At 46.1% G+C, this 16,700-nt stretch overlaps 1 protein-coding gene across 1 annotated transcript in view; it reads left to right on the top strand.

Annotated features, from left to right (window-relative positions):
• The first annotated feature begins 915 nt into the window (after positions 1-915).
• The window catches only part of LOC147635435 (short-chain dehydrogenase/reductase 2-like), a 34,334-nt gene continuing 18,549 nt past the window's right edge, over positions 916-16,700 (top strand). Inside the window, exons 1-2 of the mRNA XM_086802697.1 lie at positions 916-1,083; positions 1,164-1,428. Of these exons, the coding sequence (XP_086658823.1) occupies positions 1,070-1,083; positions 1,164-1,428 (279 nt within the window). The 5' untranslated portion in view covers positions 916-1,069. The remainder of the gene's footprint in view (positions 1,084-1,163; positions 1,429-16,700) is intronic.

Genomic DNA, 16,700 nt, shown 5'->3' with positions numbered 1-16,700 from the left:
GAGCTCTTATTCATGCATAAACATAGACTTAAGAAGTAAAAGAATAAACAAAGTAGTTTAAATAGCCTACCTCAAGGGAGCAAGAGAGATGAGAATTGCAAGGAACATGTACACAAACTAAATGATGTATTTATGCAATCAGGCACTATGCAAACTCCACAAAAAACTAAAGTACCTACATTGATCCATAAAGTACACTACATGAGAGCCCTTTATTTATGCAAAAAGCCTAATCCTTAGTCCTTGCACATATAGTAATAATACGCAAAATCCATAATCCTTAAAATACTTTTAAAGGGAATTAGTGCCATGGAAAGTGTAAACTCCTTTTGTATATTATAAAATAGTTAAGTGTAAATAAAAATAATAATGATAAATTTTATATACTAAGGTTCTTGCATTACATAATATGGATACAACATAAATACACACACACACACACACATACGTGTCACATTTTTATGATTGTGAATATGTATGTATATATACATAGTTTGGTGTTTGTGTTCATATACATGTAGCAATGTGGGCTTTGGCATATTCATGCACTGCAAGCCACTCATTAGGAGGGATGACACATGAGTGTGGGTTTTGTGGAGCACAGTTATGGGAGAACGAAAAGAAAGATGAGTTGAAGTCAAGTTCTTGGAAAATATTGTAGTAAACATGGCTGTGTGTCTTTTCCTTCACTTGCAAAATTGCCTGATCCATTCGTATTCAGTACGTGATAGTAGTTGGGTGTTTCTTACATGCACCATCACCTGCGATATTTGATATGATTTTTATATTTGTAGGAGGTAATCTTGGTTCCTTTTTTTAAAATTATATTTTAGTTTTTTTTTGAGATTTGGTTGATCATTGTATCCTTTGTGAGCATTTTTTGTGGCTTGATTATCCATCGACTCACAACAATCGAACTTGGGTCCTCGTAATGGAACCCAACTGTTCTACCAACTAGGGTCCTCGCTGTGACTATTTTGTGTGAGTTGTGGTTTCTCATCTGCTTGTGATAAACCTGTGGCCAACAATTGGTCTTGAGCGCAACTCACAGCAGCGGCCCGTGAATTCGATGGCTTCCTCGAGGTAATCTATGGCTTTGTCTGTGGTGTGGTTCAACGCTTCCTCGACGAGTCATATATGATGGGTGATGGTGTGGTGTGCAGCTGGTGGGCTAAGGATACGCTGGCTGTGGTGACGGGGGCCAACAAAGGGATAGGCTTCGAGATTGCCAAGCAGCTGGCCAACAAGGGCCTCACCGTGGTGCTCACCGCTCGTGCCCAGCAACGCGGCCTCGCTGCCCTCGCCAAACTCAAAGCTGACCAAGGATTATCCAATGTAGTTTTCCACCCACTTGACGTCCGCAGCTCAGACTCCGTCTCCAAGTTCGCCTCCTGGCTTGCCGACCAATACAAAGGCCTGGACATCCTGGTACATTTTCCAACGTATTCTCTCAAAGAACAAATGAAGAAGTTTCAATCTATATGTGTGTGTGTGTGTGAGAGAGAGAGAGAGAGAGAGAGAGAGAGAGAGTTTGTTTATTAACGCGGGCTCTGTAAGTTCAAAAAGATGGTACGTATGATCCATGTGTAGATTGGATGCTAGAACACAAAAAAGCAGGGCCTACACCCTTGTGGTGTGTGTGTGTGTGTGTGTGTGAGAGAGAGAGAGAGAGAGAGAGAGAGAGAGAGAGTTGTATCAATGTCTTCAAAAGGCCAAAATGACCTATGAGACCAAAAGGTTACATGAGGTACATCATCGTCGGTACAAAATAGTAATAAAGAAAGATAACAAAAATTTAGAACTATAAAATCTGATCTAGGTACATGAGTATATCATGGGCCGCACCCTCATGGGCCGCTGTGACATGGTGCTCAAGGTGGCCGGCATGAGAAGGTCTTGCGATGATGGGAGATGATGGCCCGGATCCTCTTGTGGTGGCGTGGTCGTGGGTGGGGTCTGGGGCATCGAGCTTTGCATAACTCAGTGGCTCTGTCGAGTGTCACACCTCTTGGCCGAGCTTCTGCACTAGTCTATAGAGAGAGAGAGATTGGAGTTATATTAAACGTCTTCAAAAGACCCAAATGATCTATGAGACCAAGCAAGCGGTACAATGGTTCCATGAGATAATTCATCATTGAAACGAAAAAACATTGACGATTGGCTACATGTACAATGATGATGACAAAAGGCATATCTGGATGCTTGTGAAAAATGTCTCTCTCCATAACATGGTAGTACATGAGGAAGCTTATGTGTATTGATGGTGTAGGGTTAGATTGGTGAGTTGAACTAGCGTGGTTGATTGAGAGCCATGCTAGTGATAGAGAGAGAAAACTACAAATGCAAGAGAGAGATGTTTGTCAAGACCACCTTTATACCTTTATGTAGTGAGCATGAAGCAATCCACTTCAATCTTTTATACACAGGAGGTGTAGAGAGAGGTAGAGCTGAAGAGAGAGGGAGAGAGAGAGACGACACCAAATTGGGTCCCAATTTAACCATTGAAGGCCCCCATGAAAGTAGGAGTATTTGCTTTATTACTTTGGATAATTGTTGCAATGCAGAGAACTTACTAAGGATTGACCGACGGAGACTGCCAAACGCGCAAGTACGTTGTAGACTGGACGTTTGCTAAACCATCAAGCGGTTTGAAACCAAGTTGAAGCCACTTTGGATAGCCTTATGCACACCCAGATCTACTGAGGGAGATGCACTAATGAAGACTAACTGCTGAAGCAAACTTCGGAGCTGCCTATGGACTGAACGAGATTTATGCATGTAAAAGACCAAGGTCTTTAAGCATACATATCTGCACTATTTTCTATGACTGAAGAATGAGTTATGCAATGGAATGAGGGGCTGCTGATATAGTGCCTTTTGTTACTGGTTGCTGGAGGATAATTGCTGTCGGCTTGTTCTAAATGCCCATGACCTTGTGAATTTAAGCATTAAATGATGTGCTTTTGTCTTAGTGAGGCCTGGTTGATGTGGCACCTCTTGATGCTGGCTGACTGCAACTACACTTGGCCGACAGGGTTTCTAGGCCCCGAATATTGGGTCTTAGGAGCTGGCCAATGGGCTGACCCATAAACCCATGCCATGCTGGTCCCATGGGCTGGCCCATGTACTTATGCTTCTACATGCTGTAATATGCTTTGTATATGCACCTAAAGGACTGACTTCACATGCCCTAATCCTCTTATGACCTAAATGCTTGTTCTCCAAGTGGGTTAAGGGATTGACCTTGACATCTAAGGCTAGGAAAACTAACCTATGTAGCTCGTGCTTGACATGTCCCGGATTGGGGCTCACAATGGGCCACGACGTACAACAAATATTCCTAAGGAAAAGGTACTACATTTTTTTGTATAAGTATAGCACTGTTGATGAGCGAGCGTGTCACATTGTCATGTGCATGCACATGGACATGCTAATTCCTGGGCTAATCCTTGAAGGGCAACAGAAAAAGACCAGATTTAGGACTAGACTTTGGAGCTACAGCAGCTAGTGTTGGCAGGGAAAAGCAATGGAATGGACCAAGAGGCTGTCAGTCAGCAAAGATGGTTTAATGTCCAAGGACCTAGCCAGGCTAGGCTACCGTAGGTCGGCTAGTCCATTTGCCTTTCCAAGGCCTATGAATACCAAGCGCTTGGCTGATGATTAGCATCTCTCACCTTGTTGGGGTGTTTGGTCATAGACTAGGATTAGATAGGTGTTTCCACCTTTTCAAGGGCAACCTATGGTTTGCCAAAATTGTATCCTTTTTGTATACTATGAATATGTTGAAAACTCAGCTATCTCTCCCTCTTCTCTCAATCTCTTGCTTGCATTTTGCATCAGGTTGCTCTAGCAAGTTAGCAATCATCTCATGTCTGTACCATATTACACTGTATGGTGTGAGGGCCAGTGATGTGGGTGTGCCCACTTGTGTGAGGTTTCTCCATTGTCCATTTCCATTTTCCAGTCGTGGGGGTGCTGTCTTTCCCTGGCTGACTTGTATGCCAGGAGGGGCCACATTTATTGCTGGCTGACTTGCCATCAATTGGCCGACTTATCATCTGTTGGCCAACTGGACTTTGTCCAGTCGTGGGCCATTGTGGGGTTGTCGGCCTGTTTTAGATAGGGCTGGCTGCAGCCCTAGCCCATATATATTGTAGGCCTTGCCCCCCCACAGTTTTGTACCGGATATACTAGTGTATATAGTAGATTTCGACACCGTCTCTCCTCTCTTGCTCTTTTGCAGTTTTCTGCTCTCTGATTTCTATCTCTTTGCCGCTGCACATGCTGACATGGTATTAGAGCCCCAGGTGGCTTGAATCTTTGGAGACAGTGAGAGCTTTCAGTGTTGTTGTTTTTGGTGTTGATTGGAGAATACTTGTTTTGTACGGGACGTGGAGAAGCGGGTAGAAGGCGGGCGCCATTTCTGGACAGCCACCTTGCAGCAAAGTGCAGTCTCTTCTTCATATTTTTTTCCCAGCCACCCTCCTTTCACAAGACCACGTGAACCCTCGAGATGGGAGATTTGCTCGAGATGGCGGAGAAACATGTGAAGATCCCCACCCTCGCGACGCTCCTGGTGGACTGACAGTTGGACGGGAATAACTATGGCATCTGGAAGGTAATAATGGAGTCTGTCTTGGAGTCTTATGATTTGCCTGATTTCATCGTGGTTGGAGTTCCAAGGCCAGTGTTGGAGGAGGAACTTTCACTATCAACTAAGAAAGATCGGGAGGCCCAGACATAGTTGTGGGATCGTGTCAATGCCCGTGTGCTTTCTTTCATCTTCCTCAATTGCACACCCCAAGTGATCAACCATATCAAACACATGACGCTGGCTCGAGAGATTTGGTAGCACTTGGCCTCTTTGAACAATCGCGCATTGCCCATGAAGAGAATTTCCTTGGAAGTGCAGATGCGAGCGATGAATCCTGCAAAGTCTTCGACGATGCGAGAGCACATCAACAAACTCCAGGCTGGGAAGGAGATATCATTAGAGGACATGGCCATCACCTTGTTGTCTCATCTATCCCCTCAGTACTCAACTTTCTATTCTTCTTTGATCACTAGTGGGAGGCTCAGCACCATTACTTGGGAGGAGCTTGTGCCAATGGTTTTCTGAAGGACATAGCACAGGCGAAAGCATAAACAGTTAACTTATGAGAGAGTGCAAAGGAGATTGAGAGAGTTGGACAAGATCACCTTTTATAACAGTAGTAAAGCTTTACAATGGCAATAGCTAGCAAGTGAGTGTTGAACAATGTGCAAGGAAAGTGGATGATGGAGAGAATAATGGAAACTCCTTATATAGTGCAATAGGGACTTGACCAACTACCTCTAGGGCTGGCCGACAGGCCCTGGACAAAATAAATAAGAGAATGTACAAAATACCCAATAATAGGTATAGCCCCAAAACACAGAGATGCACAAATTCTAACACCCCCTCTGCAGCTCATAGTGTGCAAGAGTCGGAAAAAGATAAGTCGTTGAAGATGCAACCATGGACCCTCCAGCACCTCAAGTACTGGAATCACCTCGGAGAGAGCACCCGCCAACTTGTTTCCTCGAAACAAGATGCTACCACGAACAACAAGGAACTTTGCTTGGCCATGAATTCCTACACAAGTGTGTAGTGAACTCCAAGAATAGATGATGAGCTGCTGGACACACCGTGCCCATAATTCCAAACACTGGACGGAACACATCACGTCCCACAAGCCTTGAACAATGAATTTGGAACAGATCCAGTTCATAATCTCTGCTGTACCAAAGATAACCATGTCCTTCCAGATGTCTAATGCTTGGAACTCCGAATCACGGTCCCCATGCACCAGTAAGTGGAGCTGCAATCAGCCCCCTCTCCCGCCCACAAGCCTCTTCTGGCTAGAAGCACATGGGGGGAAACTGCATGTGTACTAGAGAAGTACACCATCTGAGTTCTCAGCCGGAAGCGCCCAGGGAGTCCTAGAAGTGGTACTAGAATCTGTATCACTATCCTGTGTCGTGTCTTTGCCTTTTCTTTGAGATGAAGCCTTGCCATTGGTCTTGTCCTCTTCTTGGACAAACAATCTTTGGACAGATGCCCTTTTTTTCCACAAGTAAAGTAGCGACTCCGACCTTTCGTTTGAATTGAGGAAAGTGCCTGGTCAGAACTGTTGGCTGACACCTTCAACTTACCTTGTACGACGAGAACGGACGACTCCTCCAAAAGTAGGGAGCTAATATTATCAAAATCCAAGTGAGTGGATGTGACCTGGCACTGCAAAGAACGAGAAATCACATCATAGTCCGGAGGAAACTTCGTCAGGATAAGAGCAGCCAGCTGAGAAGAGGACAAAGCAGCACCCATAGCTAGTAACTGGTCATGGATAACCTTGGCCTTCATGAGAAAAGACTGCATGGAATTGTTTTCAGGGAATATAACAAACCGTAGAGCTGCCCCTGCAAGGTAACTGCCCTCATTGATGAATGTGGTGCAAAGAGATCCTCCAATTTTGACCATACGTGATGAGCCTTGGTGAGAGTTTGCATGGCAGGTGAGACCTCCTCTGTGATGGTCCGCACAAGCACAAAATGCGCCTTCGAGTCCCGATTCTCCCAGTCTTGTAATTCCGCAGCAAATTTATCCTCTTGATCTTGAGTCCACCTCCTAGAGTTTTGAGGACGCTCGGGCTTTCTTTCAGTGCCCCGAACAATGTCCCACAAACCCTTGTGGATGAACTAGATCCACATCTGAAGCTTCCAATGAGCATAGTTGGGTCCTTTCAACTTGTCATCCTTGTTCGTAAGGGGGGAGCCATATCCACAGCAACAAAGAACAAATCTCAGCTCTCAAACACTTCTCTCAAGTGCTTTCCAAGGAAGCGAGGCACCAGGAACAATCAGCCCCCTCTCAAACCTGATCGAGGAAGAGGCTGGACAGCAGCAAAACAATCCAAGATCCACTGGGAACCTCCTACCGGAAGGGCAGGGACTCGTGGAGGAAAAAGACAATGTAGGGCCACTTGTCTGGCAACACGAAATGCAAAGAACTCACCAAAAACAGATGCCAGTGCAGAAAACACAGCCACAGCTCCACCTTTTGCCTCTGTAGAAGAAAACGCAGCCAAGTACCCGCTGGCTTGCCTCTGTAGGAGAAAACGCAGCCACCAAACTGGTCTGCAGCAAACAGCAGGCTGGTTGGACCTGAAAATGCAGCACAATTGGGAAACGCAGCCACTTGTTGTCATGGATCTGCAGCCGGGAGAGTTATGGAGGAAAACGCACAGCAAAGGAGGGAAAGGTGGGTAGATTTGCAGAGTTTGGAGCAGACTGGACCTGAGCAAATGATACCATGAAGGAGATAGCACAGGCGGAAGCATAAACACTAAACTTATGAAAGAGTGCAAAGGAGATTGAGAGAGTTGGGCAAGATCACCTTTTATAACAGCAGTAAAGCTTTACAATGGCAATAGCCTGAGTGTTGAACAATGTGCAAGGAAAGTGGATGATGGAGAGAATAATGGGGAACTCCTTATATAGTGCAATAGGGACCTGGCTAACTGCCTCTAGGGCTGGCCGACAAGCCCTGGACAAAATAAATAGGAGAAAATGTATAAAATACCTGTTGGAATTAGGGTTGCAGGAATGCACACACAACTTCAAGAAGATGAGGAAGCTTGAGCACAACACAGTAGTGTATTATGAGTGCCAAAAATGAAAGATGACAAGCCCTAGAAGATAATGGGCGTATATACAATGCACGGGGGAAAAAACCTCCTAGTGAGGGAAAAAGTGCCCCGGCGGTCCTAAGTGTGTTCACACACATCACTACTATAATATGGTAACAAATCCCCCCTGGAGTGATGCGGTGAACAAGAGCTAGCACTCATGTATAGGGAAGTGTCTAGCTATGTGGACGAATCCACAAAAGGGAGTAAGCCCAAAGCTTTGCGAAAAGCTTCGAACTTCTCACGAGGCAGAGCCTTTGTGAAAAGGTCTGCAAGGTTATCCTGTGTTGGCACATAAGCCAAACTGATCTCTCCTGCAGAGAGTCTCTCCCTGACATAATGGTAGTGCACCTCAATGTGCTTCGTACGAGCATGGAACACTGGGCTCCGCGCAACTGCCAATGCGCTCTGACTGTCAGTGAAGAGGGTGGTGGCAGATGGCTGCCCAACACCCAAATCAGCCATAAGGCGTCTGAGCCACACACACTCAACCGTAGCTGTGAAAGCTGCCCTGTACTCAGCTTCACAACTAGAAGTGGCCACAGTAGGCTGCTTCTTGCTCAACCATGATATGCATGAGCTTCCAAGCATGAAGCAAAAACCACTCGTGGACACGCGTGTGTCATAACAACCAGCCCAGTCAGAATCTGAAAAAGCATGTAAATCTGGCGGCAATGATCCCCCCTTGGGATAAAACAACCCAAGATGCCGAGTACCACTCAAATAGCGAAAGATACGCTTCACTGCCTGCCAATGCTTAATGCCTGGGCTATGCATAAATCTGCTCACCTGTGAGACTGCAAACTGAATGTCTGGCCTCGTAATGCATACATAAATGAGGCAACCAACAGCTGTCTGATAGAGTGTGACATCAAAGTGATCTCCAGCATCATGAAGACTCAACTTCAAACCTGTCTCCATTGGAGTAGTAATAGGCTTGCAGTCTTCAAGGCCAAATCTCCGCAACAATGTTTCAATATACTTTGTCTGACACAAAGCAATACCTCCATCACACTGCTTAAATTGTATCCCCAAATAATGATGCAAATGCCCCAAATCTGACATCTCAAAAGAGGCATTCAAATCAGCCTTAAAATCAGCAATATGACTCTTATTTGGTCCTGTGAGCAGCATGTCATCGACATAGAGAGCAATGATTAGATGTACACCATCCACACGTTTAACATACAAAGTGCTTTCTGTTGGACTATTCTGAAACCCATGTGCAGTCAAATATGCATGTATTTTTTCATACCAAGCTCGTGGAGCTTGCTTTAAACCATATAAAGCCTTTTTTAACCTGCACACTTTGTTTTCCTGCCCTCTTTGAACAAAACCACGAGGCTGCGATACATACACCTCCTCATGCAAATCTCCATTTAAGAACGCAGTCTTTATGTCCAGCTGATGTACATTCCAACCATTATGAGCTGCTAATGCACAGATGCTACGAACAGTGGTCATACGACATGTGGGAGCAAAAGTCTCATCAAAATCAATGCCCTTCTCTTGAGCATAACCTTTTGCAACAAGCCTAGCCTTATGGCGATCCACTGTGCCATCAGGCTTACGCTTCAATTTGTATACCCACTTAGTGCCAATGGCCTTCTTGCCAGGGGGCAAGTCACATAAAGACCATGTACCATTCTTCATAATAGCATCGTATTCTGCTTGCATAGCAGCCATCCAATTTTCTGAACTTTGTGCCTCATCAAATGAAACAGGCTCACTTTCATCGCACATACTAGAAACAGCCAATGCATAACAATCTGACGCATAAGAGGCACCATGAGAGCCAGAACGAGTGCGACTAGACAAAGGGGCATCCAACTTGCTGTCACGCAAAGTCTGCACCAGCCATCTAGGCATATTCCTAGAGCCCTCAATCTCTTGTCTCTCATCCTCAAGTGCATCATGCACATCTGCATCAGATATAGGCTGATCTGTGCCATCATTTAAAACCTGCATAGGCTGAAAAACTGCCTCATGAGGTATTGCACTTGACTGTGCACCACTGAAAAGAGGCAACAATGTATCATAGACATCACGTGAGCTGATATCTGTCTCCTTAGTACATGAAACCAAGGGCTGAACTGCATCTTCCACAAATACAACATCACGGCTAACCAAAATGCGCTTTGTCTGTGGATGATACAAACGATAGCCTTTGCTCTCAGCACTATATCCAACAAAAATACATTTGACAGCTTTGTCATCCAATTTTCTGCGATGTTGCACAGGCACTAATGCATATGCCAGGCAACCAAAAACACGTAAATGGCCAACAGATGGCTTGCGGCCATGCCAAGCCTCATATGGAGTGACAACCTGTAATGCTTTGGTGGGACACCTGTTTAGTACATAAGTGGCACACATGACAGCCTCAAGCCAAAAACCATGTGGTAGACTTTGACTCTTAACCATACATCTTGCCATTTCCATGAGAGACCTGTTTTTTCTCTCAGCCACACCATTTTGCTGTGGTGTATACGGCACTGTACATTGGTGTTTTATCCCACGCTCAGCCAGAAATGCATTAAAATCTGAAGACATATACTCCCCCCCTCGATCTGAACGGAGGGTGCCCATCTTACTTTCTGACACATTTTCAGCCATAACCAAAAACTGTTTGAAGCACAAAAACACTTCGGACTTTGCCTTCAAAGGATATACCCATGCATGCCTGGTAAAATCATCAATGAAAGTCACGAAGTAAAGGTAGTTTCCAAATGATGGAGTTTGCATGGGACCACAAACATCACTGTGAACAAGCTGCAATCTGCGTTCAGCTCTCACTGATCCATCTTTAGGAAAGGAAGCACGCTGCATTTTACCCAATATGCAGCCCTCACAAACATGCTTGACAGGTGCCTCAAGCTTAGGCAAAGAAGACACCATTTCAGATTTCTGCAGGCGCAGCAAACTTGCAAAATTCAGATGACCAAAACGTGCATGCCACAGTTTTGCATCTGAAATAGCTTGCGTATCCATAATAGCACATGCTGAATCCTCTACACATTTGCCATCCATATTGAGCTTATACAGCCCTCGACATAGTGAACCAGATGCTACAATGATGTCACCACAAGAGAGATCATGAACAGTACATCTGTCATCCACAAATTTTACAACCAAACCTGTTTTGGCAAATGCGGAGACTGACAGCAGATTCTTTTTGATCCCTGGTACATACAATGCATCAAAAAGTGTAAAGGTGTTGCCATTTGCAACATTCAGCACAATCTGTCCAACTCCTTTAACGGGATAAGAGGAGTTATTGGCACAAGTGACAGTATTCCCTGTGGGAGCAGACTCAAGGAAAGTGAATAAACTGCGCTGCGAGGTGATATGCTTAGTGGCACCACTGTCAAAGTACCATACATCTGAATCTACTGCAGACATACATGTGTCATGCAAAGATGGGTCATAACTGCACTGCGCATTGAATGCCCATTCTGTATCTAGCACAACATTAGCAGATTCATTGTTAGAAGGAGAGGCATCTGCAACAGCCATACCAGCCTCTTTCTTCTTAGCCTCTTTCGCAGCCAGCTTAGGACACGCTTTGATGACATGATCATTTCCCTTACAGTACTTGCAAAATGTCTTCTGTTTGTCACCCTTCTTCTCATCTTTGTCTTCCTTCTTTGGTTGCGCAGCATTTGCAGATTTCTGCTTACTAGAAGAAAAGCCAGCTTTACCTTTCCCGCTTCTCTGACTAGCAACGAAAGCTTGATCTGCGACACGCATATTATTCCTGTTTTGCCTTGACTGGTCTTCTTGCAGCAAAACAGAAACTAACTCCTCAAATGATAAGGCATTGGGATTGCCTTTCATCATCAAGCGAAGAGTGGAAGCAAAACCCTGATAAGAATCTGGTAGACCATTCAAAACAGTCTGCACAAGTGAACTGTCTGACAGGATTTCATCTGCAGAAATGAGCTGCTCTTTGAAATCCTTGATCTTTGTCAAAAAGCTATCCATAGAATCACCTTCGTTCATATGCTCATTCTCCAACTGTTTTCGGAGATAAGCAACACGAGCCTCATTTCTTGCCTGATACAATGTGGCAAGTACATCCCAAGCATCCTTAGAAGTCCTGCAGGAGCGAATATGTGGGATAATGGTACGTTTGACAGACAGCGCAATCAAGGCATGAGCCTGCGCATCTCTACCATCCCAACGAATCTGCTCTGCTGAAAGTGGTGGTTCTCGAACAGCTGCTACAGCACTTGTGCCTGCACCATCATCAACAGTACCTGTTTCTGATGTGTTTGCAGCATTCCCAGCCACAATAGGACGTGCATCAATATCCTGCACAATATTCCATAACCCCTTTGCTACCAATACATGTCGCATCATATATGCCCACAATGGATAGTTGGTGCCATCCAACTTATCCTCAGCAGCCAACATGCGGAATACATCATTGTTGTCAGCCATGGCCAATGACTGTACTACTAGATGTAAATGCTGTCTGCAAGAGGTAAACCTGTATAAAATCGACCTGTGCTATATAGCACAGCCCAAAACAGACGAATGGGCACCTGTCCTGCAGATTTTAATCTTGACAGAAAATCTGCACAGTAGGACGATTTTGCCTGCGCAGTACTTGGAATGCAAAAACGGAGTGCGAAATGACTTCAGATCAAAATTCTGAAACGACCAAGCCCTACGCGCTCTCCCACGGCATATACTAACCTGCAGACGCTCGTGAAACCTCGTTGCAATCGGAGGAGATGAAGCGGTAGGTGCCGGTGATGCTGCCCGGGAGGAGGAAGCCTGCTCTGATACCAATTGTTGGAATTAGGGTTGCAGGAATGCACACACAACTTCAAGAAGATGAGGAAGCTTGAGCACAACACAGTAGTGTATTATGAGTGCCAAAAATGAAAGATGACAAGCCCTAGAAGATAATGGGCGTATATACAATGCACGGGGGAAAAAACCTCCTAGTGAGGGAAAAAGTGCCCCGGCGGTCCTAAGTGTGTTCACACACATCACTACTATAATATGGTAACAATACCCAATAATAGGTATAGTCCCAAAACACAGAGATGCACAAATTCTAACATTTTGGACCAGGAGGAGCCGTTTCTGAACCCTCCACAGGGCAGAGGTTCTGAGGCTTTGATTGGCCAGCGGTCGAAAGGCCGCAACAACAACAACAACAAGGGCAAAGGGAAGTCTTCACGGACAAAGTATTTTGAGAAGAAGCCCGACTCAAATCGTGATGCCTTGAAGGCCGAGCCGACCTGTGACCATTGTGGCCAGAAGGGTCATTATTGGAGGAAATGTCCTCAACGGAGCATCAGGAAAGATGCAGATTCCTCAGTTGCAGCCGCAAAGACTCCAGCTTTGTGCACTTGGAGATTATGGACATTGGAGCTTCATCTTCTTCGAGCAAGGAGGCGGTTGGTCTTACCGTTGTTGGGGATATACTCGGGAGTGGATTCTAGACAGTGGTGCTTCCAAGCACATGACTCCTTCTCGAGAGTTGTTACAGGACCTTCGGAGGCACACAGGTCACATCTTTATTGGTAACAAGTCCACCATCCTGATTCATAGTGAGGGTAGGTTGGAAATCATCCCTGATGGTAGAGGGGGGAAGCATTCTTTGGTGGAAAAGGAGTCTGGATTGCAGGTGAAGGCTGACAAAGGAGGGGAGTTCTCTTCTAATGCTTTTGTGCGGAGCATGGCATCAAGCGGGAGCTGGCCAATACAGGGTCGCCATTTAGAGAATGGAGTGGTTGAGTGAAAGATCCGGATTGTGGTGGAGATGGCGAGGACGATGTTGGAGCATCGAGACCTTCCTCGTCCACTTTGGGGAGAGGCTGTGGCTACGGCTGTCCATATCCTCAACCGATCTCCGATGACTTCAGTGCCTTAGATGACTCCATTTGAGGCTTATTTTGGGAGGAAACTAGATGTCTCCCATTTCCGTGTTTTTGGGAGTGATGCCTATGTTCACATTCCAAAGAAGCAGAGGGGGAAGCTTGACTCAAAGTCCCAAAAGCTTGTTTTGTGGGATATAACTCTCTTTACAAAGGCAACAGGTTATATGACTCCGAGCGGAATGAGGTTGTTGTCAGTAGAGATGTTGTCTTCGATGAGCATGTTCCAGCTTTCACTGTTGAGGAGCCACCGCTTCTTGGAGAGCCAGATGAGTATGAGGATGAGTCTTGGGCTATTGTTCTAGATGTGCCACAGCAGAAGCAAGAGGCTCCATGTTCTGTTCGGGTACCGGAGTGGTTGTTGGATACCATTCAAGAGTTTGGTGTGACGGGTCACGGAGTATCCCTCCGTGTGGACCACGGGGGATGGACCTCGAAGATCGCATAGGGTTCGTGACAAATGTCAGCAAGAGGAGACTTGGAGGAAAGCCATGCAAGTGGAGAGAGAGGCATATGTTGTGCGCTCGCTCCTGAGCTCCCCCTTGTCTGGTTTTTCCTCCTGCGCCCCTCCCTCCCCCCCCTCAACCCTCTCCCTCTTTCGCGCCCCCCCCCCCCCCCCCCCCCCCCCGCCCCCTCCCTCCCCCTCCCCATTTTTGGCCTTTGGCTAGGCTAGAGCTTGGAGGTTCAGCCCATTGAGGCCAGGACAGGGAGATGGTAGCCTCCAGGCTGGAGGTGTTGCTTTTTGTATTCATGCATACTTTTGCTGCGGTACCTCTTCCCCCTTCTTACAGATACCTCCATTGTGATCGATGGAGTCCGGAGTATGCATATGCTCGCTCTCGGACAGAGTGGCGTCACCTGGAGGACAAGATTAGTGCCCACCTGGCGCACCTTCGTCCCCGCACGGATTGTGACTATTTCTTGTCTAAATCCTCGCCCAAGACTCTTGGAGTGGAGGGCAGTTCTGCTAGTGCCGCATCACACTGAGATTGATATGCGGATTGTTTCATGGAACATTTAGGGTTTAGGGGGGCCTCAGTGCTTTCATAGACGAGGCGTCCTCCGAGGCGAGCTTCAGAGAGCCATAGTTGGGAGACCCATAGACATTTTATTCCTCCAGGAGTATCACCTTTCAGAGGGGCGCACCCGCCGATGTGGGATGATTCTTCTAGGTAGGAGTCACTTTCTGGGCCCCATCCTTCGGCCCCTCGGGGATGCAGGGAGGGGTGTGTATCTCGGTGAGTGAGCAGCTGTTGCCGGTAGGGACTGGCTTAGGAGTCATAGTCCCGGGGCGTGCACAATGGATTACCATTTTGATTGGAGAGAATAGCGTTGGCTTCCTCAATGTTTATGCTCCAAACGCTGATGCAGGTAGAGCCCTCTTTTGGAGCATAGTTTGGCAGGCCCTCCCCTAGGCCGACTTTTGGTGCTTGGGTGGTGACTTTAACATGATAGAGGCAGCAGAGGAGAGACTTGGAGGTGGCATGGCCACAGTCTCAGGAGCAGAGTATTCGGCCTGGGAGGAGATGATTCTCGCACTCAGGGGACAGGACCCTTGGTAATTCCCAAACCGTGTACATTCTTGATCTTTTGGACATCCAAAGCTCATCCACACACATGAATTCTGGAGATGCCCAAAATGGTGACATAGTGTTACATGCACGGAAGCTCTCTGTCTTCTTTTAGCCCTAAACACCTTTTATAGGAACACACAGATGCAACCATGTAGAAGCAATGGAGAGACGAGAGAGGAAAATGTAGAGTTTTCACCTAATCTACAACATATTCATAATATCCAAAAGTGTATGTAAGATATACAATGTCTGAAGACCCTTAGTCTTTCAAAAGGTGACCTTGACTCCTAAGACAACCTACTTCGATCTCAAGCCAGAGACCATAGATCGTAGGGCTTCCCAAAGTACAGATGTTTCTACAGAACAAGGCTTGTACTTGGTGGAGAGATCTTCAGCCTGAGCCAAGTAGTAGGGACGAATTTGTTGATGCTTTTCGCAAGCAATTGTTGAGATAGACCCTATCAAGGCCTATGTTAAATTGCAAGACCTTTGGATGGAAGGTAAGACTTTTGATAGGTACCTTCAGGAATTTAAGGATGCCTTGTCACAGTGTAAGGTTGACCACAACCACGCCATCCAGATCACAAATTGGAAGTCAAGCAAGGTGGTGCTTTGACACTTGAGAATGCCATAAAATATGTGCGTAACTATGATCAAGTGCATGGTCATAGAAGATGTCACCATTTGGTCCATCTCCATTTCTGGAGCCACTTCTATGGGACTGTCACTCCATAGAGCGGCCAGATTTGTGCCATGTTCACATGGGGCCAGGCCAGTGTCCCATGTGAAAGGGCCAATTTTATGGTGTCACATGGACGGGAGCCAGATCAATGCCACCCGTGTATGGCCAGGATGGTGTCTTACCTATGGGACTGTCACTCCATAGGAAGACCAGGACATATTTATTTATATTTGTCGTGCCAGTTTTGTGCCCGACAAGAACCTCTTGTACAAGTTTCATGAAAGGGAGATTTCGTCCATTATTTGTGCACATGCATTTATGCTTGCATGCATAAATTTGTTTTTGCATGACTTGTTTGCGTGTGTCTGCTTGTTATGTCGTGCCAGTACACTAGACGAGGACGCCCCCAGTGTACCGTGGAATGCTGTTTGCTGAATTGGTGGTGTGGCGTGTGAACAGGTGGTAAGTATTTTCATTTTGCCCTTTTTAAAAGGAAAAATCCATAAACTAGAGTAAACCTTAATTTTTATAAGGCAATGTGTTCACACACATTTAAAAGAAGGGCTCGACATTTTTCTAGTGTGGGTGCCCATAAGTGTTAATTATGTAGTAAGGTTTTATAACCTTTGATAAAGGCTTTGGCATGGAACATTATTGGAAAATCTCCCACGTGTGGTGGGTTTGTGGATTTGCTCTCTCTGCATCGCCTCTTTCTCCATTGCCTCCTTACGGCTGTTGCCCACACCTGTTGTGCTGCTGCTGTACCCGATTGCTGTCCACGCTTGTACTTGGCTGCTGTACCCGACTGCTGCCCACGCTTGTACCTGGCTGTGCTGTACCCGAC

This window comes from Cibotium barometz, chromosome 9 (assembly GCF_041138505.1).
Source record: "Cibotium barometz isolate CiBa-2024 chromosome 9, ASM4113850v1, whole genome shotgun sequence".
NCBI classification, from domain to species: Eukaryota; Viridiplantae; Streptophyta; class Polypodiopsida; order Cyatheales; family Cibotiaceae; genus Cibotium; species Cibotium barometz.
Note: the sequence above shows the minus strand (reverse complement) of the source record. Positions and strands in the feature narration are given on the sequence as shown.